We start from the raw sequence: 26,230 nt of genomic DNA on the forward strand, positions 1-26,230 counted from the left end.
CAAAAAATTTATGCGTGTAACCGTACTTGCAACTATATGTCATCAACTATAACATATAGAACCAAGCATGTAAAGAAGCTTATATTTGACTTATACAATTAGCCATATGTTGCAACAAGTTGAAACTAACAAAGAATATACATTCCCAAATGTAAATGAAGCAACTACAATGCTGTAAAAACAATCACTTAAGTTACAACTATTCTCAGAGCGCCATCCAACTATCAAGGATTAAGATTGAACATGCCGACGTAAACAAAAAGTAGATAACTCTATAATGGTGAACTAGATGTTGCTCCTTCAAACTTAACTCTAGAACTCCAACATCGATAAGAACAACACAAATAATTCAAATATATAAAATATATGATATAACTAAATAAACAACGTTCATCTCAAGTACTAGAAAAACATGTAAAAAACAAAAACAATTTTATTCAACAACTATATCTTAATTTATTGTTTTTAGCCCTCTCATTTGTTTCATCTTGTGTTTCATTTTGTGCTTGCTGATTGGTTAGTGTTATGTTGGCATATTTCGAATATGCATAAAAATCCTCTGCGCTTGTTCTATTCTTTTTATGGTTTTCCCTATGCTTATTTTATTTTTCTTTTGATTTTTCATGTGTATTTCACTAATATAGCCTGCATAAGTCGTAAAAGTAGTCTTGATCACCTAAGTCATACCCAAATGAGGATTATGAAAGCATGTTGTTGTGGGTTGCACTCGACTAGCACCAGCTTAGCGTTATCGTTGGGCCAAACAACAACGTCTTTTCGCTGATCATTTATCTTAGGGCAAACTTCAAATGGCTTTTTCCTTGCTAAACTCTGGTGGGAATACACGTCGAAGACGTTGAAGGAAGCAATCATAAATGTTTCTCATGGATGTGGTCAAGGTGAAATCGGACCAAACAGATAATCAGGTAGATATCGTTTGGGCTCGATAAGCGATTTAGCTAGGGTTTTTGGTCTAGAACCATTAGAACCTGTCCAAGTAGAAGCTCTTTAGGGAGGTTGACAAACAACCTAGGGAGCCTCTTACCTTCATATGAATAAGAGAGAGATCAAAGGGAGAAGAGTGGGAGAGGGAAGAGAGAAAGAAAAAGAAGTTTAGAGAGAGAGGGAGACAACTAGAAAGAGACATAATATGTACCAAATTTTAATATTCATTCAAAGGGGGGTTTCCAAACCTCTTTATAGAGTTGTCTGGTTTGGAGTAGAGTCTACACTTACTGCATAAATTAAACCATCACATAAACTCAAAACACCCTCTAGTTGCTTAAAATGTATCCTACTTAGCAATAAAAACAAAACAAAACTAAGACACTAGAGTCTCATCATCAATGAATTATTCTCAAACTTAAGGTCCTAAAAATTTAAGAAGCAATTCAAGAAGTATTATTGGACTCTACATATTTTCTCATTCATGAAATAAGGGAGAATTCTTTAGAGAGGTGGGGGACATCCCACCATCTTCGTCCAAAATGGCACCCCTCTTAATGGCTCCGAGATGGCCTTCTCTGCTTTAATGGGGATACATTGTATTCCACTTATGTAATAGAATGAGCTATAGTATTTTGTTTCTTGAAGCTCTAAGACAATATGTTCCCAAGCCATCCAAATAACAAGTGGTTAGATTGGAGTTTGGGTTTTGTTGGTCAAAAGAAAATAAAATCCCAAACCTAGGTATATATATATATATATATAGCTTACTCGCCTTACTTTTACTAAAAGTACATATGACACTGGGGTTGGGTTGGATATTCGGCAAAAAAACTGAGCTGCATCTAATACCAGCAAAATGCATAACCCAAACCCAGCATGCATATTGCTGGGATCAAATTCGAGATGACCTGATTATTATTAGGGTCGACATTTTTAAGCCGATACCCGAAAATTTGGGTCTGGATCGGTTGGGTACCCGATACAAACCGAACCCATTGAGAGCCCCAACTTGTTTTTACTAGCTTAACCGCACCTAAACCATGGTTTGACTTGGGTTGGGTTTAGTTTAACCACACCCTCGAGGAAGGCAAGGTTTTTGGGGATAAATCATATCGCTAGCTTCCCTCCTCTCTAGCCTAGAGAGAGAGAGAGAGAGAGAGAGAGAGATCCAGAGATCCATCGTTTTTTCTCGTCGTTTGCGGTAGGAGTTTCTTCTTCATCTCCAATTTCCTGTTCTCATTGTCTCTTCCCTTTGTTTCGGCTACAATATCGTGGATCTTTTTCATTTGTTTCTTCACCCGTTTTGGGTTTCCGATATGGTTGGTATTTCGTTCTTCGGCGTTATTTTATTTTTGCGTCCTCTGAGGTTGCTTGATGGATTTCGTATTGATTATATTTGGTTTTGGTTTTGGTTGTTGGATTCATGATATGTTAGGATTGGGGTTTGTTTCGAGCTATTGATGGGTTAGGGTTTTGGATATCCTGGGCTCTCGTTGAGTGTAGTTGGTTTGTGGAGTTGTGGTAGGTGGGATTTATTATACCATCATTTTTTCTTGGTTTGTTTTTCGTCTCGCTTTTTATTTGGTTGTCTGAAAAACCCACCGGGCTTAGTGGTGTTTGGATGCGTCTTCTTATCCAGAAAACTTGGATAACTTGTGATACTTTAGCGCAATACCCGATCTGTTCCATTTGTTTCATAATAAATGTGTTCATGCAAACTTCGTCCTGAAGTTTTGGTTGCATGTGAGTTTTGTTTATTTTTCTGCTGGTTATATGTAGCCATCATATGCTCTTTCTTTGTGATATATGTTTCCTTGAATGTTATTTAAACCTCCGGGTATAGGGTTTTTCTCTGGTCGTCCATCTGTTTTTTGCAGTCAATGTACTTTTGTATGATGGTCCCGTCTATTATATTTCCCACTTTTTTTTTGGTTATTGGTGGTGATGTTATGATATACTCAATCGTCATGCGTGATCATAGAAGCTATGTGGATGGCGTTTTTCCTTCTCCTTGCTAACTATCCCTAGCTTTCCTATCACAGAAAAAGCTTGTGGGCTTAGGATTTGCATCTAACATGTTCTCATATAATTTGGCGTGTGCTTAGCTTTTAAGAGTGTGGTTGAAGACGTTTTATTCATAGCCATACTTCTTAGCTTTGAGGATTTGCTGCCTTTTGCTTTCATGATCAACATGGCGGCTATTGTTGACTGGTATTATTACAACATGAACTCTATCATGACCAAATCCCCAGCTTACTGGCCATCTCTTAAGCTAGCTGAGCAATCACAATGCGTCTTAGCCACACCATTCATAATCAAGACATAAGCATGAACATCACTGGCATAGACTGGGTGAGCTCCTTTGCCTATTCTAGCATCCCTTCCTGCCCATAAAGATTACCTTTGGTGATCGATGACAAGCATAATGTTGGAAATGCTCAATCTCCACAAACAGCTTGGTTGCAGGCTTGTCATGTCCATTATTTGCAACATTGCAAAATCGGATATCATAGAGTTCATGCAAACACGTTTCTGTCATTGACATTGTGTTCAGGGTGCTTGGAGCAATCTTAGTATCAGTAACTTGGATATGTTCGATACTGTATTATTCTTTATAGAGCAATACCCAACTTTGTCCATTCTTTTTCATCGTTCATCCAAACACCTATATGTTCTTTCTTTGTGATGTTTGTTTATCTTTCATATTCTCTATGTATCAAGATATAAGCTTTTCTGTCGTCGTCCATTTCTGCTTTTGTAACAGCCCTGTGATCAGGATTTGTGGTCCTTTTTGTTTTCTTTTCCCACATTTTTTCTTCTGATGGTGACTATGCTATTCTTAATTATCATGCATGATCGTGGGAACTACATATACGTATGGCTAATGTTGGAATTGGAACAGTTTAATTGTGTTACACTTGCATGTTTTTAGGATTAGCACCTATGCCTGTCCTATAATTCTATACATATGGCTATGCACATGCATATCTTGTGAGCTTGTGACTCAGATGTTTTATTTATAGCTGTTCTTGATGGTTTTGGTAATCTGCAACCTTTTGCATTTGTGGTCAACATGTATGCCTGAAGATGGTGTATTTTAATAACCTGTACTTATTTGATGCTGTTTTGCTTCTGTTAGGTGATTTATGTATCTTGTGTTGAATGCTGTTGCTTTTTATCAGAAGGTAGTCATTCAACTTTTGAGTTAGACTGGGTTTTCCATTTTTTTTAATCTTTTTTGAAAATAACATTAAGATGGCGTTTTTTTTGGGTTGTCAACTTGAGTGTCTTTGTGCTGCTTAATAGAATTGAATCATTCATCTGCGCATCTATGTCACATAGACGTAGATAAGTGGCCCACGTACCCGTGTTGACACGGCCCGACACGGGTACGGGTACCGGGCACGGCAAGGGTATGTTCTAGGCCCAGATTGGGTCGGGTCCAACCTGGACCCAGCCCAAAACCCAAAAACTCTTTTTTTGTTTCGTAAAACCCTAGAGAAAAGAGGGGAGGAGAAAGAGGAAGAAGAAGAAGAAGAGAAGAGGAAGCAAAATGAAGACAGAGGACCTTCTACTCTTCTTCTTCCTCTGCTCCTCCATCTTCTTCATCCATTCAACAGAGAGAGAGAGAGAGAGGCAGTGGGACAAACCCCTCGGAAGAAGAAGAAGAAAGAGCGGAGGAGAAAGATGAAGAAGAAAGAGCGGAGGAGAAAGATGAAGAAGAGGAAGAACAAAGAGAGAGAGCGAGAGAGAGAGAGAGAGAGAGAGAGAGAGAGAGAGAGAGAGAGAGAGAGAGAGAGAGAGAGAGAGAGAGAGAGCACCGTACCTTAAACATGCTGGCAGCTTCTTGTTTATTCTTCTTCATAGCGGAGGAGAAAGTTGAAGAAGAAAAAAAAACAAAAAAAGAGAGAGAGAGCACCATACCTTAAACATGCTGGCAGCTTCTTGTTTCTTTTTCTTCTTCATATATATATATATATATATATATATATATATATATATATATAGAGAGAGAGAGAGAGAGAGAGAGAGCCCTTCCCTTAAAAATAAAATAAAATATTTCGACCACCCCCTATTTTTTAAACAATTCATTTTACCCCCCTGTTTTTTGAAAAAAAGCATTTTACCCTAGAAAACAGAAACAGCCCATTGAAACATTTTTAAATATTTTAAATAAAACAAACATCCTCCACCCCTTGCCACACACACACACACACACACACACACACACACACACATATATATATATATATATATATATATTAGCTGTGCCCCCGTACCTGCATTTTTCGAACTTCCCGTGTCGTACCCTCCGTACCTGCACCCGTGCCCATGTGACATAGCCGCATATGAATGTTTATTTGTATAGCATAACTGTAGTTGCAGTACTGGGACTTGTGGCTAGGTTTGGCCGGCTGGTGGTTTTCAGTTCTAATCTTTAACCTGTATGCTGTTTGCTTGTTTCGTGCGGGCATGCACTGCACTGTTTCCCCCTTTGTTGTTCAATAATATCATTTATTTTTGTAGTAGAAATATGAATTTAATAGCATTTGTAGCGGACACACCAAATTAGTACTTGTGAATAGCTGTGGACCAAGTAGAAAGGGCCGATTCTCCAACCAGTACCGAAACTATGGGCAGTATCTGTGTTTATTTGGTTCAGGAATTCTAAGATTTATGCTTCACAACACATATCTTCCTATGTCACATGGGTACAGGGTGCAGGTTCGGAGACGCGACAAATTCAGAAAATGTGGGTACAGGGTATGGCTATATAATATAATATAAACAACTTATATATATATATATATATCACATCAGTGCCAGAAAATTTAGAAAGAGGACAGCAGTGCAGGCACACACTGCACTGCTCTCCTCTTTGTTCAGTAATATTTTGTCAAATTATTTATTATTGTGGTAGAAATATGATTTTAATAGCTTTTGTAGTGGACACACCAAATTAGAACTTATAAATAGCTGTGGACCAAACAGAAAGGGCCGACTCTCCAACCAGAACCAAGCATATGGGCAGTATCTGTGTTTTTATTTGGTTCAAGAATTCTAAGATTTATGCTGCATTACACGTTTCTTCCTGTCACATGGTTCCGGGCTGCGGGTTTGGAGTTATGACACAACAAACTTAAAAAATGTGTACATGGTTATGTATGTATATATATATATATATATATCATAGTCACCTGTATCGTTAAAGGTAAATTCTCGACGAGGGTATTTCTCTGAGAGAGATTTTCAAAAGTTGATAAATTTTGGAAATATCTCGAGAAAATCTCTAGTGTTTAAAAAATTGAGATATAACTAACAACAAAAAAGCTAAGAAAGTAATAAGTTTTGCATCATTTTTATTTCAAAAATATAAAAAAACATGTTGTAAAGGTTTTAAAATATATAAGAAACAAAAAAAAAGAAAGTACAAACTTAAAATAAAAAATGATTTTTTCTAAAAAAATATCACCTTATTTTGTTTCTGGTGGTATTTTGAAAATATTGTGATATATTCCCAATATTGTTGACTACCTTGAAATAGCTGATAATATCACAATATTTTCAAAGTATCGGTGATATATATATATATATATATATATATATATATATATATATATATATATATATATATATATATATATATATATATAGGGTAACTAAAAGCTAAAAAACTCAAATAAAACTTAGAGGTAAATCATCGGTGTATGAACAATAAAAATGGTTAGGAATGCAAGTATGAAATTCAATCAAATGAAAGTATAAAACCTAGCAATAATACATACCATAATCACCTATATTGTTCAAGGCAATTTCTCGGTGAGGGTTTTTTTCGAAGAGATTTCCAAAAGTTTGTATCTTGGGAAAATCTCTGGAGTTTGAAAAATTGAAAAAATACAAATAATAACCAAAAAGATAAGAAATTAATAAGTTTTGCATTATTTTTCTTCCAAAAATATAAGGTAGTATGTTTTAAAAGTTTTTAAAAATGTAAAAGAAACAAAAAATAGAGAATGCAAACTTAAAATATAAAAAAGAGTTTTTTCCAAAAATATCATGATATTATTGTGATAGTTTTGCGATATTTTGTCTTTTGGCATTGTTTTGAAAATATCGTGTTCTATTCCCGATATTATCAGTTACCTTGAAATAATCGATATTAAAGTGATATTTTCAAAATATCTCCAATATAGGTGACACCGATACATGCCATAAATGAAATGAAAGAAATAACACAAAAAAAACCCCCCGTAAGAAACTTAAAGAAAAAGGTTTTGGGTTGGGTTGAGACCTGACCCAGACCACCCTGCACCTGGTGTGACCAGCTGCGTCAGCCCCTTTGACGCACTAGACATGCATGTGTCAGCCCCTCTGACGCACCCATGTGACATAGGTTTCTTATATGCTGACATTGTTATGCCCTACGTGTTGAGTACTAATGTTTCATGGCTTATACCATAGTCACCTATATTGTTCTAGGTAGTTTCTTGCTGAGGTTTTTTCTTGGTGAGATTTTCAAAAGTTGGTTTTTCTCTTGAAAATCTTGGGAGTTTAAAAATTGGAAACATATACATAATAATAAATGGATAACAAAATAATAAGTCTTGCATGATTTTTCTCGGAAAAATATAAAGGAACTTGATTTAAAAGGTTTTGAAATATAAAAGAAACAAAAAAATAGAAAATGTAAGCTTAAAAGTTAAAATATAAATTTGTTTCTCAAAAATATTGTGATATAATCACAACATTATAATGGTATTTGAAGTTTTGGCGAGGCAATATATTGCCCACAATATCGTCTGACCCGATATTATCACAATATTATCAGAATGCCGGTGATATTGGTGACATTGGTTCATACCTAAGCATACTGGTTTGTCAGTAATTTCAGAGAATATGGAAACCTCTTTTTTCAATCAACTTTTGAAGGTCTTACTGTCTACTTTTTGGGCTAGATTTTGATGTCCATATGCTAACCTGATATTTTTCAGTTACAACTGTTTGATTTTTTTGTCTGGTTATTTATGAACCTGGGGATGTGTAAATTTTCTGGTTGAGATTGTTAGATCTATAAGATTGGATCCCTTATTTGGTCCCACTATTATAGATTTGTAGAATATGTTGCCCTTACCACATTTGAGTTGAAAATTTCAACTGTATTCCATTTTTTTAGGTGCACTGGTTGAATTTTTGTCTGAATATTTTTTTTTATTTCTTTTTTCTCCCCTTTGAAGTATGTTGTTGGTGCTTTTACAAAAGGACTGTGACTTTCATGGGGGACAATGCGTTGGCTTTATAGATTGGCTTTTTTTCCCCCAAATGTTGTAGCATATCATTGCGACTAAGATCTGTAAAAAACTGTGCTTAAACCATGTCTACTATATCTGGGATACTTGCTGCATAGTTATTTTGTTTATTAGTTAAAGGCATCATTGAAAGTGCTTTCTGATGTTTGTACAGTGTGACAATGCCTCGCTATAATGATGACCGGTATGGTAACACACGCCTTTATGTTGGTCGCCTTTCCTCCCGCACACGCTCACGTGATCTTGAAGATGCTTTTAGCAGATATGGCAGGTAATTAAGTTTTCAATGGTATATAATATTGTGTATATTGAGATGTGATTGGTTTTGCAGCTTTGCTTGTTTTACATGGTTTGAAAAAAAAGTCCTTAATTTTCACAACAAAATGTATGTCAGAATACTGCGGCTGAGCATGTGCAAGTATCTATATTGGTAGCCTCTGCTTCCACATATATCTTTAGCTAGGTCCTGCTATCAATGATCGGGTGATCTGTGATCATCTAGCATTTCTTATGCCTTCAGTTTGGGTTTCGCTTTAGGGTGTTTTGGTTACTGCTTGAGGAAATTTGGTTTAGTCATCTTTTCTAAAGTTTTTTCTAGCATTTCATATGCCTTCAGTTTGGGTCCTGCTTTAGGGTGTTTTGGTTACTTCTTGAGGAAATTTGGTTTAGTCATATTTTCTAAAGTTTTTTTGTTCTGTGTGCCTTTCAATTTTATGCCTTACAAAATCGAGGGGTGTTCATCTCCTGTTGCAACAGGTCTGTTGATAATCTTACACCTTGTGTGTCCATCTTTGGGGTTTCAGCCTCTTATCTTGTTTATGTCTTGCCTCTGTCTTGGCATATTCTTGAGTGTCTTCTGCAAGAAACACTGCAAATAATTTGCGCACATTCTGTGTGTGGCCTTGGTCATCATACATTGAACCAATGTGCCTTTTCGTCTTTGGATTGACTTTATCAGTCTTGCCCACTATGTGTTCTGTTCTCTTTTCTCTAATGTGTCTTATAGACATGTGGATCCTTGATTTCTGTCCAGCTGTGGTCATTTTCTTGATCATGTACCTTAGTGGGTGGTGGGGTTAGCACCTTCATCATGTCTTTTTAAGACATTTGGCCTTAAACCAAGCCAGCCTTTGTGCTTGGGTTTTGGTTCTCTACTCTCTGCTACCTTATGATCCTTATCTATGTGAGAAGGTTGCACCCTCAGGTGGTCTTGTTTTTTAACTTGAATGATCTTGTTGAAGGTTACTGGGCTTTTGCCTAACCTGGAGGTCTATGGTGAGAGGGTGCCCTTGGTGGAATTGGTGGCTATTCTTGCAGAATTAATAGGAGGATTTGGCGCATTCTTTCTGTAATGATGTTATTGCGTGTTTTTATGGTGGCAACGGTCACAAAGTGGTGTTTTGTTCATCTTCTGAGGGGCGAAGTATCATACCCTCCGGTACTTAAGTCATGATGGCCTTACTATTTCTGGCAAACGTTTCCGCAGAGTGCGAGATGTGGATTTGAAGCATGACTTCGCCTTCATTGTAAGTGTTTCTGCTGCTCATGTTATTTTTCTTGTTTCTTTCATCATATTGATAGGATGAGTTCTGTTTATGCTGCAAAATGAGTTATCCACATCACAGACTGTATCTTCCTAACCTTATACCAGTTTCCCATTGATTAAGGTAATCCAAATGTGAGCCTCTGTATGTGTATTTTTTGTTCACCTTCTATTTTCCAGGAATTTAGTGATCCTCGAGATGCTGATGATGCTAGATACAGCTTAAATGGAAGAGAAATTGATGGAAGTAGAATCATTGTAGAATTTGCAAGAGGGGTAAACTTCTGATTCCTTCTTTCTGCAAAGTATGTTTCCATTTTATTCCTGAAGTGTAGACATGTTTATGTGTATTCAGATTTGAGAGTATTCTACCTGGCTGTCTTTTGACTAGGAGTGCATTGGCCTGTTTTGCCTGTGGGCCTTAGCCCGGTCTTTTAATCCTCCAAGCAGCCTATTCCCTGTTGATGGCCAGTTAACCTGGTTAAAAGTAAGAACAGGCCATTCCAGCCCAATCTGTTTTCCATTTCAAAAAATGACATTCCATGGTTTTGGCACCCAGACCGGTGTGGACCAGCCTGTTGACTTGGCTAGGCCTGGCCCTTCAACTGGCTGATTGATGCCTAGCTCTGTCAGCCTGCTACCCACTCACCCCTAGTTTTGAGACTGTTTCTGGTTTTTCACATTGCTGTGTCATTGGGCTTAATTTTAGTTAGTTATCCACCAAAGATTAACTCAAATCAACGGATGGCTTCTCATTAATATTGATTTACAGCTCGAATCATTTATGATTTCCGAGAATCCCTGTGTTGTGACTATGAACACATCTGATTCTGCAAATGAAAAGGAAATGTGTCTGCATGAACTTTAAAATGCCAAGCACAGCTGTGTAGACGCTTGGACTTCTGGGTGCCATGCATGATACATTTCTATTAGGATATATAGGAAATATTATACCAAGTAGTCATTGTTTTCGGATTGAAAAAATCAATTTTGTCATGCTTTTCTGATCTATAAATATTCTGTACTTTCTCCATTTGCAGTATATATATAAATATGCACACAATAGTACAACCCAGCTGTACACTCACATTATTTTTTCGGTTAATTGTATCAGGCCTATCTTTGTTGTGCCGCCTACTAGTGCACATAGATCATGTGTTGCTGGCAAAATTTGCGTATAGTTTGGGTTGTTTTTGAAATTTTATGATGCATGAGGTTTTTGATATTTCTTCTTGCTTAAGAAGATTTTGTCTTCGCTAGATGCTTGTTGATGTATGGTTTGTCCATTAATAGGATTTATGCGTAAACTTATTTAGTTCATAGTTTATTTGTTTGACTAAATTCCTGTGGTTGTCATATTGTTAAGCTCAGTGTTGTGAAAAGCGTTGAGGCGTAGCAAGGCACTCCACCAAAATATGAGGCGAGGCGCGCGTAAGCCTCAAAATTTTTTTATTATTAAAACTTAAAAAAACTATAAAAATTATCTAAAATTATAAATAAATAAGAAATGCTTTATTGATGAAGCAACAACCAACAAAAAATAAAAAATCTCAAATAAATACGGAAAAGATATGAGATTAACATGTAAAAGTAACATTAATACAACAACTTGATATCTAACAAATAAAATATGAGCATTCATTCAATAAAAAATTAACATTAACAACAAAATGCATATTAGCACTAACAACATCATGTCATAATTAGAAAATGCATGTTAACATTAACAACCAAATGTTAATATAATTGTCCAAAACTCTTCAAAATGAAAGTGTTAACATTCATAATTACAACTCAAAGACCCAAAAAACATATAAATGGCCATAGCTCTATGATATGAATTAGGGCCTAGGCTCTTCTTGCGTCTCGTCATCATAAATATCTAAGTCTTCAATGTCATCATCTGAGGAATCCATATAAATAGGTTCTTCTTCATCTTCATTATCTGTCTCTTCATCTTTCTCCATGTCCTCGGTAACTTCTTTTTCTTTAATAAAAAATTATATATTAAATACTTATGTTATATAATTAAAAAAATACATTTATATTCATAGTAAGGTAAAAGGAATATAGCTTTACCTTGATCTCTTGAAGACTTGGCTTGCCTAGAACCACTTTGTGAATCATAAGGTGAAGTGACTTTTTCAATAGGCACATGCTCAATGACATTTATGTCGAAGTTCAAATCCAACCATGAATCCTCCAACCAATTGGGATCACTAGGCAACATTGGATCTTCCTTCTCTACAATCCACTCATCGTCTGAGTCTATATGATCTAGACATATATGATCTTTGGTAGCCCTCCTCAAATTTCTCTCTCTTAATTTCATATTGTACATTATCTTCTCTTGTTAAAGTCTATTCTTTCGTTTTGTGTGTACCTATAATTTCAAATCATTGATAATCAATTATAAGATAATTAAACTTATAAAAATATTTTCAAAAATAAAATACAAAGTCACAAATCAATGAAAAAGTACTTCAATTCCTCTCACAGCGCCCGATGCACTGCACGTCAAACTTAAAATTCGAATTGAAAAATTCATCAACTCAGGATTTTCGTGCCCAAATGAACTTCACCAATCAGCTGCATTCAAATAAAACAATAAAAAATTAATAAAAACATTAAGAATGTCATAATTAACAAAAACATAAAAAAGTATTGACAAATAACAACATAATTGCAAACTTAGCATGACTTTTTAATTTTAATTTTCTTGTTGTAACAACTGCCTCTCTATCAAACAACCCTTTTGCCTTTTTAAATGCATCGATTTATGTTATAATTTTCAACCGAATATTTGCATCAAAAACCAATTTTTCAACACAATCATAAAAGCCACTCATCACTTCTCCATCCGGGTTGAAGTTGTCGGCATAATGAAAATGTGTATTTAAATAATAGGCAGCTGCATGCAAAGGCTTATGAAGTTGCAAGTCCCATCGTCTATCAATGATATCCCAAATAGGTTTATATTTTCTTTTAACGTTGTCAAGGTTTGAAGCAATTTCTTCCTTTGCTCTATCCATTGCTTCATACAAAAATCCCATAAGAGGTTCATCTGCATCAACTAATCACAACACTTTCACGAGAAATATAACTTTAATTGCATATGATATGGCAGCCCAAAACTGCTGGACATAGAAGTTCTTTCTTCTTTGCGAACTTTCTCATTAAATTTAATACCCATGCATATAAATGTATCTTGTAAATTTTTTTGCCTTTTCTACTATATCTTTAAAAATTGATATCTTTCCAATATCTTCTAACATAAGATCCCAACAATGTGCTGCACATGATGTCCAAAAACATGTTTTTCCTACTGTTAACATATTCTCAGATGCCACGTAATTTAGTGCATTATCTGTAATGAATTGCACCACATTACTTTCACTAACTTTTTTAACAACTTCTTCAAATAACTTATACAAATTTACATCGTTTTTTTCATGTTGCTGATGTCAATGGATTTCAAAAATACTGTTTCAAATGAATTGTTCACAAAAAAATTAATTAAGTTTTTTTCTTTTCCATCTGTCCAACTATCTGCCATAATGCTGCAACCAATCTTTGGCCATTCCTTTTTGAATTCTTTTAAAATTTCGTAAATACAATTTACCTCATCCTTCAAAATCCACATTCTGATCTTGTGATAAGAAGGCAATTTGAACCCTCACACATAATTTGCAATAACTTCTACCACTGCACCAAAATATAGACTGTTGCAAAGATTAAATGATAAGACATTTGCATAAAAAAATCTACCAATGACACGACATGCATTTTTTTCTTTCATCCCTTTTGAAAGCAGTGTTTATTGTGGTTTGTCGTGCTTTTTTGTTCACAAAGAGGTTCATATGACCACTTGTGCTTGTTTTTGCATCACTACATGATCTGGTTTCTTCATTCACATTATCGCCGATTGATGATCCAAAATAAACACTTTTCCCGATATCCAACTTGTTTTGTTCTTCCTCTTGTTTCTTTTACTTTTGATCCTTCAGATGATTCTGAAAAAATCTTTTCACATCAGGTGGAACTGCTTCGCACATGCTTACACCATGTTTTGTGCCAACTAAGTGATGCTTTAACCTATAGATGCCTCTTGTAGTCTGTTTATGACAGTAATTGAAAATTACATGTCCTACGAGTTTGGGATCTTTAGTGGGATTTGAAACTTTAACTCCATGATCCCATCCTACATCTTTTTCCATTGTTCAACTGCAAAAATACATATAACAAAATATATATTAACACAAAAAATTAAATTCATATTCAATAAGAATCATGAAGTCAGTGGGAACTAGAAAATTATTAGTTTAACTTTTTTTTAGTTAGGAACCAATTTGAATTACTTGCCACTAAAAGGAGAATATAGAAAAAACTAACAATGTATTCAATGTGAATGATAACAGATCATGGGCAAAGCTAAGTAATTGCAAAGATTCAATGTGAATGATAACATATCATGGGCAAAGCTAAGTCAACCCTACCAGATTACAGATGTAGCAAGCATTGAAGTTGCAACTCCGACCTCAATGAATGTGAATACAAAAGGTCAATTCAAATATAAACAAATTTTACGAAATAAAAGACATAGTTACAATGCAAAAATGTGTAGATATTGTGATTACACAACCCAACCTCAATGGGCGTTTACAGAAACTGACAACCTTCTTAAAACACGCCTGCCAAAATAAATCGCACGGCAGGGGTCGTGCCCCTGCCTGCTGGAGAGATTGAAGAGAGGGAGGCAGGGAGTCAGGGTTACCTGGGGTCTGGCAAGGGCTGCCGGCGTTGTGTTGGGACATTGCAAGTTCGAACCCCAAATGGTTTCATTAATTTATAGAACGATCAGGTCATACTCATAAGATCCATTACAACAGTTAAAAACAGAATAAGATAAAAAAAGACCATGACCATATGCAACGGTCAGTAAGTATATTACAAAAGACAAACAAACTCTCTTGAAAGGATGTAATTACAATAAAAATAAAAAGAATAATACCTATGATAAGAAAAAAATGGCTAAAATACCTCTATACTACTGCAATATGTAAAATAAATATAATTTAATTCGTAAAGAAATCTACAAGTTGGCATTTTGAGAAAGTGTACACTCTACAGTAAAGAGATAATACCTTGTGTGAGAGACGAGAGGGAGGCAGGGCAGGGGTCGTGCCCTTGCCTGTTGGAGAGATTGAAGAGAAGGAGGCAGGGGGTCGGGGTTACCTTCGATCTGGCAAAGGCTGCCGGCGTCACGGTTGCTTCCGACAAAAAGGAGGAGGTCGAGAAGGGAGAGACTGAGAGAGAGAGAGAGGAAGAGACTATGAGAGACAAGAGAGGGAGAGACTGTGAGAGAGGGCTTGAGAGAGAGGGGGGGAGACAGAGACGAGAGAGAGGGGCGATAGATAAATTAGGCCTGAGGGTTGGGGGTAACGTTTTTATTTTGGTCAAATGAGGGCTTTGACCCTCATTTGACCAGCAACATGAGGCGTGCACGCCTCACCTCGAGGCGTATGCCTCAGAGCGTATGAGGCGTATGCCTCGATGGTTTTACGTTTTATGCCTGTGCCTCAAGGCACAAAGGCCCTCGCCTTGAGGCGAGACACACTTTTTGCGCCTTGAGGTGTGTTTTTAAAAACACTGGTTAAGCCTATGAATGCTTTTATTTTGTTGCTTATAACTAATTATGGCAAATTTCTGTCTGCTTTCTCTTTATAATGTTGTGCTGACGTTTGCTGTTAGATCTACAGCTATTGCCAACTGAACATGACTTGACATATAATTGTCACTACTTTTTTTAATAGGCAAGCTGAGGGATAAAACCATGTGGGATTTTAACTTGGTATCATGTAATCAGTATCGTGTTGTTTGTTTCTTACGATACGATATGCTATATCACTGTACCGGTGCGCAGACTGATACAATACTTCATCATTATCGGGCCGTGTCGTAGGATATGGTGATATATCATATGACACCCATTTTTTTATCATTTTTGACATAATTGATAAATTTAGGTAAAATTGAATCTTTTTTTATTTAATATGGCTCTTAGTACTAAATATTTTGTTTTGTTAGTCTTTACGTATTGTTTTTGCATGTTATAGTAGTTTTTATTTATGTTTAATTAATCATAATGCTTAAATTTGATTTCTTTTTTGTATTGCATTCTATTTCTTTCTTAGCAGATTCTTTTTAATTTTTTTGCAATATTGAAAATATTGCGATATTTTTTACATTTTCAGCTAGGCAGATAATATTGGCAAAATATCATGTTATTTTCAAAATATCGCAATATTATCATGCTATTTTTGTGTTATTTGATTTATTTTGTATTTTAAAAACTTTAAAAACTTGCTTCTTTATATGTTTTGCATGAAAAATAATAGAAAACCCATTATTTCCCCATATTTCTTATTATTATTTATATTTTTCAATTTTAAAGCTTTCGAGATTTTGTCGAGAAAAAAATACTTTCTGAAAATATCTTCAAGAAAAACCCTCTAGAAATCTCCTTGAATGATACAAGTGACTATAATATATATATATATAACGGACAAAATGGTCACGGTGCTAAATAAAACATGCTATTGGATTTCCAGTATTTGTATTTTCGAAATTGATCCCATAGATGTGTTCAACATGATTGATTTTCTATTCTTGCATCATGCATTTTGGATGGAAAAAATGGCATTTAGAGCCTCAAAAATTTATGAAAATTGTAACCTATCCCAGAGTTACCGGAAGCGCCTAGGCAAAAGGGGAAGCGCGAAACGTCGCGCTTCCGAAGCGTGAGGGGAAGCGTCCCCTTTTTTGGGAAGCGCGCTTCCCTTTTATGGGAAGCGCGTCCCCCTTTTATGGGAAACGCGCTTCCCATAAATGGGAAGCGCGCTTCCCCCACGCTTCCCCCACGCTTCCCCCACGCTTCCCCCTCGCTTCCCCATTTTTTTTCATTTTTTTTCGCTTCCCCTCGCTTCCGGTTCGCTTCCTAGGTCGTTTCCGAGACGGTTCGGAATTTTCTTCTAAGTGGTCCCACGCTTCCCCGCTTCCTAAATTTTTTAAAGTGCCTCGCTTCCCGCTCCCGCTTCCCGTATCGCTTCCCGCTCCCGCTTCCTCGACTGGAAACTCTGACCTATCCATGCATTGAAGTCAAATTCTCCAATAATCATTTAGCACCATTTTGTAGGTTTTCATTTCCTATATATATATATATATATGAGTTAAGATTTGCTACAGTCTATTGTTGGTGCAATCAACCTAGCAAATGGGGTGGAACTCCCCCTTTTTGGTTTTTCTTCTGACATATAACACCATGGATGTGATCTACATGTTTTGTTTAGAGGGATCTGGTTTTTGTATTGCAGGTATCCGACCTGTATATAGTTTTTTCTGGCAATCCAAAAATCAATGGCTATGAAGGCATCAATTTTTCCCGACTCATAAAAACATGTTTTTTCGTCTTGAAAACATGATCCAAGAGTCTATTCCCACTAACTTGACCATGCTGAAGACATCTATGATGCTAGAGTGTGTCAAAACAACACTCATGGTGAGATTCAAACTAGATTGTAGGTACAATTGATTGTACCAAAGATAAACCATATATATATAGTCACTAGAATATGAAAACTGTAAATATGAGAACTAATGTGTGAACCACAATTTTCATGATTTTTTTGTTTTATCTAACCATACAAATGTGATCTACATGCTTGGTTTTATAAGAACCCACTCTTGAATCATGCAGATTTGATGCATAAGCTAGATCTTTTTAAGGCTTTAAAATCAATGGCTCATAATCTTCATAAATATTCAAGCATTAAAAAATCACATTTTTTCATCGAAAATACATGGTCCAATGGTTGATTCCTAGCAAATTCACCATGCCAACCCCATTCACTCTTGAATCATGCAGATTTGATGCATAAGCTAGATCTTTTTAAGGCTTTAAAATCAATGGCTCATAATCTTCATAAATATTCAAGCATTAAAAAATCACATTTTTTCATCGAAAATACATGGTCCAGTGGTTGATTCCTAGCAAATTCACCATGCCAACCCCATTCACATGGTTGGATTTGCAAAAAAAAAGTGTTGTAAATGCTCAGATTTCCACTTCTCATATTCTAGTGATTATATATATATATATTTAAGTCACATGGGTGCTATATATATATATTTAAGTCACATGGGTGTGGGGGCAGGGGTGGGAGTGCGACACTTTAAAAAACCTTGGGTGCGGGGGTGCGACAGGGCAAAAATGTAAAAAAATTATATATATATATATATATATATATAATTTTGAAGTTTTAATAGTTAACATTGTCATAATTTAATAATTAACATTGTCATAATATCATTCATCATGCATGCAATATATCAAATTAACAATTTTACAATTTTATTCTATATCACAAAAACTAACACCGCAATTAAATCAACCTAAATATCAATCAAATAAGTAAAGCATAAAAGAACTAAATTACATAGTAAAAGTATATCCTACAATGTATATGACGATGAAGTAATGGATCTTAATAATTTTCTTCTTCATCATCAAATGCATCATTAGAAGGAAGACTGAGCTCAGATAAATCCATGTTTGTCATGTTGAAATCATGCTCTCCCTCGAAGTCACACTCTTCTGGGTTTACATCCTAAAATTTGGATGTTTCTTGTCTGCGTTACAAACCCAATTTGAAAATGTTAAACACAATATAAGTATATTTAAATGAAAAACTAAGAAATAATCAAATAACTAAGAAAGCAAATTAGTACCTGTATTCATCATTGGTTCGTGAAAGTAGTCGAAAATTTGAATGAACATATACTAAATCCTTTGCACACTTGTTGGTGAGTTTGTTTCTCTTTATGTTGTGGATTTGAGAATATATGCTTTAATTTCTTTCACAACAAGATGAACTAGTAGGCTGCGATGATAATCTTAATGCAAGAAGTTGGAGAAGAGGTATTTCTGATCCAAATGTTAACCAACATGTGATAGGATCTATATTATCCTCCTCTCTCGCGACTAATGCTGGTTCATATAATCTCGAAGATGAAAATTTTCCTAACTCTTGTGTGACTTGATTTAGAAGATATGTTTATGGAAAAAGTCGTCATACATATATTTTTATGTCTTGATAGCTATGGGTCTCAATTTGGAGGGACACGACCAATACCACCTGCTTGCCATTTTTTTTGCATAATAATTTGGATTAAGAGAATGTGCCACCATATTCTGATTAAAATTGAATGAATATGGTTAAAAAATTCTGAATCATCCAATGCATGATTTTTTTTTCTTCATACTTGAAAACTATAACTTTTATTTTTTCAATCATATTATTCCACATTTCATAAACTCTGTGAAGCATGGGCTCATCCTTATCAACTTCTCTCAACATTTCCCAAATAGGTTGTGTAAATTAAATGAATTATACCACTCTGTCCCAAAACTCATCAACAATGAATTTCTTAATTTCTTGAGTCTTGACATCATCATCAGCACGATATAATGCCCAATTTTTATCAGTCCCCATGCTAACCAACTCATTATTTACTTTTTAATCCTTTTCACCATCACAACGATGGACGCAAAACGTGTTTCAGTGACCTTCAATAATTTTAGGTTAGAATGCCAATTAAATATAACATTAGTACGATGGTGGTTAACAACAAAATTTTTAATGCTTTTAACATTTCTTTCAAAATCTTCAATCCATGAACATAAAGCATATGCTTATGATTTTTCTTCTTCTTCAGGGTTGCAGATGCTCTTTAGGGCCAGATTTAAGCTGTGTCTTACACAAAGAGTTCAAAAAAATATTTGGGTACTCTGTCTCCAAACTCAACGCTGCACTTTTACAAACTGAAGCGTTGTCTGTAATGATTTGTACTACTTTCTTATCACCCAATTCTTTTATGACTTCTATAAATAACCCCTTCAAATACTCCACATTTTTATATTCTCCAGATGCATCAACTGCTTTTAAGAATACTGACCAACTAAGCGAACAAGCAATGAAATTGATCAGTAGATGCCTTTGAATATCCGTCCATCCATAAGAAACAATAGAAACTCCATTTTACTCCCATGAATATTTTTTAATCTCCGGCAACCTCTCCACATTTGCCCTCTCTTCTGCAAGAAGTGTGGTTCGTAGTTTTTCTGGTTCGTAGTTTTTCTTAGCTTGGAGGCACATAGCCACTCAAATTACAATTTGCCAAAGATGTTACTAAATCCTTTCGATAAAGATTTTTTGCCGCATTAAATGAGAGTAAACTAGAATAAAAATACCTTCCTACTTTTCTATCGATATCCTCCCTTCCATATGTATTGAATGTTGCTTGTATCGTTCCTCTACCTCCTATATTGATTTTTTTTTCAGCATCTTCTTGGTGGCTTTCAAATGGTATACTAATTGCACACACATCACTCATTGTCTTTCTTTTCTCATATTCTTGTATTTTCTTGTATTGTCTTCGCATTACCTTATCAACTTTTCTGCATCCTAAAATGCCATGTCCTGGTATTTTCAATAAATGAGCCTCGAATCTTGTGTAAGACCCAACAAAATCTCTTTCACATAGCTTGTATCGAAATCTCTTGTTTCTACCACCTCCTCCTATTTTTGCAAGCTTTTCTACATGTACCCATAATGACCCTACATCATCTATCCCACTACAACTATCAACAAAACTAACAACAGAACTCACATGTGGGGATGAGGATGAGGATGACACAAGTCCTTTCCCTTTATCTGCCATTTTTATCTTAAAAACACAAAAAAATCATATTAAAATCAATTATGCACACAATCAAAATTCAAGATTTATAATATTGAGTGCAAAGTCAATAACATATACAATAAGTTTAAAAAATATAATAGTACTACGTATAAATAAATACCAAAAGGTACGTAGTCGAAGAGGACCCAAACCCAACTAGATCGACAAACAAAAGGCCAAGGGTGAGTTCGGTTGTCAGACTGAGCCCGACCTTAGCTCACAAAAGAAGGTCGAGGGTGCGCTCGGTCAGTTAGGTCAAGCCCAGCTCGCGGCTCACAAAGGAGGGTTGAGGGGTAGGCTCGGTCTGTTAGTTTGAGCCCAGCTCCCGGCCCATCCAGGGAAAACGAGGAGGGGGGGAAGGGCCAGAAAAAACAGGGAGCAGGGAGGAGCTCACCCCCTCCCCCGAAATCAGAGGGAGCAGGGAGGGTGGGCTTGGTTGTCAGACTGAGCTCGCCCATAGCTCGCAAAAGAAGGCCGATGAGTGCACTCGGTCAGTCAGACCGAGCCCAAATCCCAGCTCACAAAGGAGGGTTGAGGGGTAGGCTCGGTCTGTCAGGTCGAGCCCAGCTCCCGGCCCGTCTAGGGAAAACGAGAAGGAGGGGAAGGGTTGGGGCCTCGGAAAATAGGGAGCAGGGAGGAGCTCACCCCCTCCCCTGCCAAAACAAGGAAGCAGGGAGGGGCTCAACTCCTCCCCTAAAATCAGAGGGCGACCCCCCTGTCGGATAACATGAGGGAGGGGCAAAGGCTCTTGTTGATAGGTTGCAGGCAGGCGGCAGGGGGTCGCCCTCGTCGAACTGCCGAAAAATCAAGGAACAGGGGCAAAAAGCCCCTACCGATAGGTCAAATACAGGCGGCAGGGGGCGTCGGCCCCCACCGGCCTGCAATGAAGGAGAGGAGGAGGTGGCGTCAGGCTCCCCTGAGAGACGTCGTGAGGAGAGGAGGCAAGCAAGAGAGCAGAGGAGCGCGGGAGAGGAGAGGATTAGGGCGAAAAAAAAATTGCCCTAATCCTCTCTTCGCAGACCATTTCATCGGGCAATTTTTTTTAAGACCAAAAATTGGACCAAAATGACATTGGGTGCGTTGACCACACCCAGGGTTGGGTTGACCGCACTAGGTGCCGACCTGCACGTGCACTCGTGTCGATGCGGCTGCGGCACCTGGTTTGCAGAATCCCTGTGACTTATATATATCTATATCTCTCTCTCTCTCTCTCTCTATATATATATATATATATAAAAGAAAACATGCTAAATGAAACATTGTAAATAGTTTTTTCAGGTATTTTAGGTGTTTTTTTGCTATTCTGACGCCGTAGATGTGTTTTGCATCTTCGATTTACCAGTTTTGACACCTGGATCATGTGTTTCGATGAAAATTAAAAAGATAATTGGAACCTTCAAAATTTACATGGATTCTAGACTGTTTATTTTTCAAACCTTATAAAAAACTATCCATGTGATATATATATATATAGTTTTTCCAGAGCTTTTAGTTTTTTTTGTTGCTATTTTGACCCATAGATGTGTTTTGCATGGTCAATTTACCAGTAATCGACGCCTGGATCATGTGTTTTGGATGAAAATTAAAAAGATACTTGGAACCTTCAAAATTTACAGGAATTCTGAACTGTTGATTTTTCAAACCTTTTCAAAACCTATCCATGTGTTGGAATCAAGCGTTCCAAGAGCTAGTCCCTATAAAGTCAAGCAAGTAGATCACATCTGTGGAGTCAAAATTTAAAAAATAAAACAATACCCCAAAAGACCAATTTAGCATGTTTTCATCTCTCTTGCTCTCTCCATATATGCTAAATTGTTTTTTTTGGTGGAGAGAGAGAGAGAGAGAGAGAGAGAGAGAGAGAGAGAGAGAGAGAGAGAGAGAGACTTAATCTTCCAAGTTCCAACTGTCCTGACCTGTTTCAGAAAACAGTTACAGGTGTTCACTTGATCCGAATTGCATATATATTTTCTATAGCTTACTCGTGTGGATCAAGTATTTTTCATGTTCAAATATGTTTTTAGTTGCACTAGAACTTTATAATGGAAAAAGGTCAAGTTTTTTTTGTTAAACTAGTTCAATCCATAATTCATAGCATGTTATTTGAAAAAAAACAATAATAAACACATTTGCAGATTCACATTAATCTAGAAATACCTTCAAGGCTACAACGATGATTTTCTCTAAGTGGTTAGGACAATGAGGTGGATGAATTGGTTAGGGCCTTCCAAATCTCATACCCCCACAATTGCCTTTTGAAGTATCTCAAACTAGGACCTTTAACTGATGGTCATTAGCTTTCCTTGTGTTTGTAATGCCTGTGATTTTGTAATTTTCACAGGTTTCTTGTGATTCTAAATCACATTTTACAACTTTCATAGGGGCATTGCAAACATACAAAAATGCAAAAATGCAACCCCTGAATGTGATTCCATCTGTCAATGTTGAAGCCTCAAAACTTGTGTTACACAAGTTCAACCCTGTGTAAAACTTTCACAAGCATTAAATGCTTAGCTGTGAAGGTGATAAAGCAGTGACTTGACATGTTCTCACATGATAGATTTTCACACAACTCAAATTCACAACCTAAAAGCAAACATGAGAAAGCTAATGCCTGAGAATTTGAATCATATAAATCACTCTTATGGACAAAACTTTCACAGCTGAATAACCCGTGATAAAAAACAAACATGCCCTTAGTGTGTGTTTGATTGCTTGTTTAAGATTGAACACAACAACAGAACATTACAGACATGACACATGCTGTCTGTTCCGTAACAACTGCACTACGTCCAGTGTTTGTTTAGTGAAGAAGAAGCTGTGTTCTTTGTGTCTAGCATATGATTTTTACACTGTGCGGACAGCTTGGATGCATATGGATAATGGGTCTGATAACTTTGTTTTGGATTGTACTACTTGACCCACCCAGAGTGTTTTAACATGTTTATTATAGATTTTATTTTCAGATATGGATCTTGGATTAGATCTAAAAAAACCAAAAAATGTTCAAAATTTAGGTAACTTGAGAAAAAAAATAAGAATTGATATTTTTTTATATATAAATGCTTTAATGGGTGTCACATTGGATCTAATCATGAAAGTTTATAAGCCCCAAATATGGATCTCAAAATAGATCCAATTACAAAAAAAGTTTAAAATTTGGGTAAATTGAGAAAAATAAGAATTCATATTTTTTATATACAAATTCAAAAAATAAATCATAAAATCCTAAAATACAAGAAAACAAATCATAAATAAACCAAAAAACCCCTAAACTATACAAAAAATAAACTATAAAATAAAAACTAAATAAAACTAAATAAAACTATTAAATATAAAAAGCCCTAATTCAAACACTAATCAAAGAAAAACAACCCTAATCAAATACAAGAGAAGCCCTAGTCAAATTAACTATGAGAGAGAGAGAGAGAGAGAGAGAGAGAGAGAGCAGGCCTTTTGCTGTTGGCCACGCTGCCTGGCAGTTGCACAGGGGAGAGAGAGACCCCTCTGCCCGAGTTTTTTTAAGTGGTGTTTCCCCGTCCCGTTCTTGCAGTAACCAGTGGGGGTGAGGGTGGAACGGTGAATCACCGTTCTGCGGATGCGCTGAACACGCGATCAAACACACCTTTGATGTACACGAGGAAGACACGTCATGTTGTATGACTAAATTTAAAAGTTCTCTTTTGATGTCTCTGAAAGTTCGTCTGTAAAAATTGTATTTCTTGTAATTGGCTTTGAGTTTTAGCATGATACTGCTTTGGAGCTCAACCAGTAGATAATGGAATTGATACCAAAGCGAAGAGGACTGCCTTCTAGTATTTACTTTTTCCAACTTTTCTGGAGTAAATGTCTACTAATATTAACCATTGCTTTTTGTGTAGGGACCTCGTGGCCCAGGAGGTTCTCGAGAGTATTTAGGTAAAGGCCCTCCTCCTGGGTCTGGTCGCTGCTTTAATTGTGGCATTGATGGACACTGGGCTAGGGATTGCAAAGCTGGAGATTGGAAGAACAAATGTTACCGCTGTGGTGAAAATGGTCACATAGAAAGGAATTGCCAGAACAGTCCAAAGAAACTCAGGTATTAAGAACTATTTCACATCTGCAGCTTTTTATGTTCTTTGCTATACAAGTTCTTCAGCTGGTTGATGGGGAATGACATTGTAGGCATGGCCGGAGCTATTCCCGTTCCCCTTCTAGGTCACCAATTCCACGCCGTGGTAGAAGCCGTAGTCGCAGCTACAGCAGAAACCATAGCTACAGGTATTCTTCTGTGCCTTTTCCAGTCTTAATTTTGAATAGTTTCATTGATGAACCATTTTTTATCAATTCTGTTCTTTTGTTGCTAGGAATAGAAAATAAGGGTGTATTTCTCATCACTCCCTTGCACGTCATCTATTTGTGCTCATTACCATAAAAATGTGCCATGTTCACAAAGTCAATCTACTCAAAGCACAGAGGTGTGGATACGATTGAAATTTCCTAATTTCCTGTAATCATGGAAGGAATTTCATTACATTTTTTGGATTATTCCTGTTGGGAATGGGAATGCATCAACAGGAATGGGAATGCATCACACCTATATTCAGCAATCACAACGAATGGTCTTGCCTTCTATATTAGTGGCAGCCTTGGTTCGGATGGTGCTAATGGGCCAAAAAATGTGGGTTCAGAGAGGCTTTACATTCTCGCTTCTCCGATTATAACTGAAAGTTTCTTTTTTTCTTTCCTTAAAATTAAAATCTGTCTTCATCACGTAGAACAAATTTATTATGCGATGATTTATTGCTTTGCAGTTTATCATGTGATACCCTTGTTTTCCACAAAAAAGAAGCTGAAACTTTTCTGTCTCATTGTGGCAGTCCGTCCAGGTCTCGGTCCCCTCAGAGGGATGGACGCAAAGCAGTGCGTGAGAACAGATCACGAAGTCCTCGGCCTGGCAGGAGCCCCAAGCCAAAGGCAAGTCCACCTCCTGCCAAAGGGAGGAGGCAGAGTCCTTCCCCTGACAGGCGGAGGAGTGTGAGCCGAGGTGGCAGCAGCCCACGTGACAGGAGCCCACCACCAAGAGAGAGGAGGGAGACAGGTCGCCACTGTGGTTCTGATTACAGTGGCAGTCCAAGAAACAGCAGTAGCCCTGTTATCCCAGAGAGAGAAAGTCCAGTTGGGGGTAGGTACAGGAGCCCAGAGGCTAATGGGAGGAATGGCAGGAGCGCTTCACCCATGCATGATGATGACCGGAGCCCGTTGGATGATGATCGCGGTGGCTCTCCTGCAAGACGCAGTGGCTCTCCAGCCAGTGCTGAGGATTGAACGTCTGGTAATTGGATCTTGCAAACTCAGTTATAACTGGTTCTTTTTATGGATGGAAAAATATTTTTCCTTTTATTTAAAACTGTGTACTGGCGAGAAATTCTGAATTTAGATACATGGTAATATTGGTGTTCTCTTTTAATATATTGTTCTGTTCGTTAGCAGCAGCAATTATTGGATCCATGAATTAGCGTTTGAAAACCTGATGGCAATTGGCTTCACACCGTATCTCCATTCCAATCTGGTAAACAGGGAATTGAAAGTTTGTGGATGTGTGGCATGGCTTCTTCTATGTGAATGTCCAATGTGAACTATTCCAATGTGAAAA

At 36.7% G+C, this 26,230-nt stretch overlaps 1 protein-coding gene across 3 annotated transcripts; it reads left to right on the forward strand.

Annotated features, from left to right (window-relative positions):
* Window positions 1-2,046: 2,046 nt before the first annotated feature.
* On the forward strand, window positions 2,047-26,230 carry LOC149821210 (uncharacterized). Of its 3 annotated transcripts, none has more exons than XM_089982011.1 (8): window positions 2,047-2,149; window positions 8,410-8,526; window positions 9,742-9,781; window positions 9,979-10,074; window positions 24,477-24,673; window positions 24,760-24,855; window positions 25,455-25,909; window positions 26,065-26,230. In XM_089982011.1, exons 2-7 carry the CDS (start codon window positions 8,417-8,419, stop codon window positions 25,900-25,902), a joined length of 987 nt encoding a protein of 328 aa, XP_089838137.1. In that variant the 5' UTR covers window positions 2,047-2,149; window positions 8,410-8,416; the 3' UTR covers window positions 25,903-25,909; window positions 26,065-26,230. The 3 variants fall into 3 exon arrangements, with proteins under 3 accessions (XP_089838137.1, XP_089838136.1, XP_089838135.1); XM_089982010.1 differs by having other exon boundaries at window positions 26,068-26,230; XM_089982009.1 differs by lacking the exon at window positions 26,065-26,230 and having other exon boundaries at window positions 25,455-26,063.

The sequence above is a fragment of the Nuphar pumila genome, chromosome 12 (assembly GCF_984573655.1).
Source record: "Nuphar pumila chromosome 12, dmNupPumi1.hap1.1, whole genome shotgun sequence".
Lineage (NCBI taxonomy): Eukaryota > Viridiplantae > Streptophyta > Magnoliopsida > Nymphaeales > Nymphaeaceae > Nuphar > Nuphar pumila.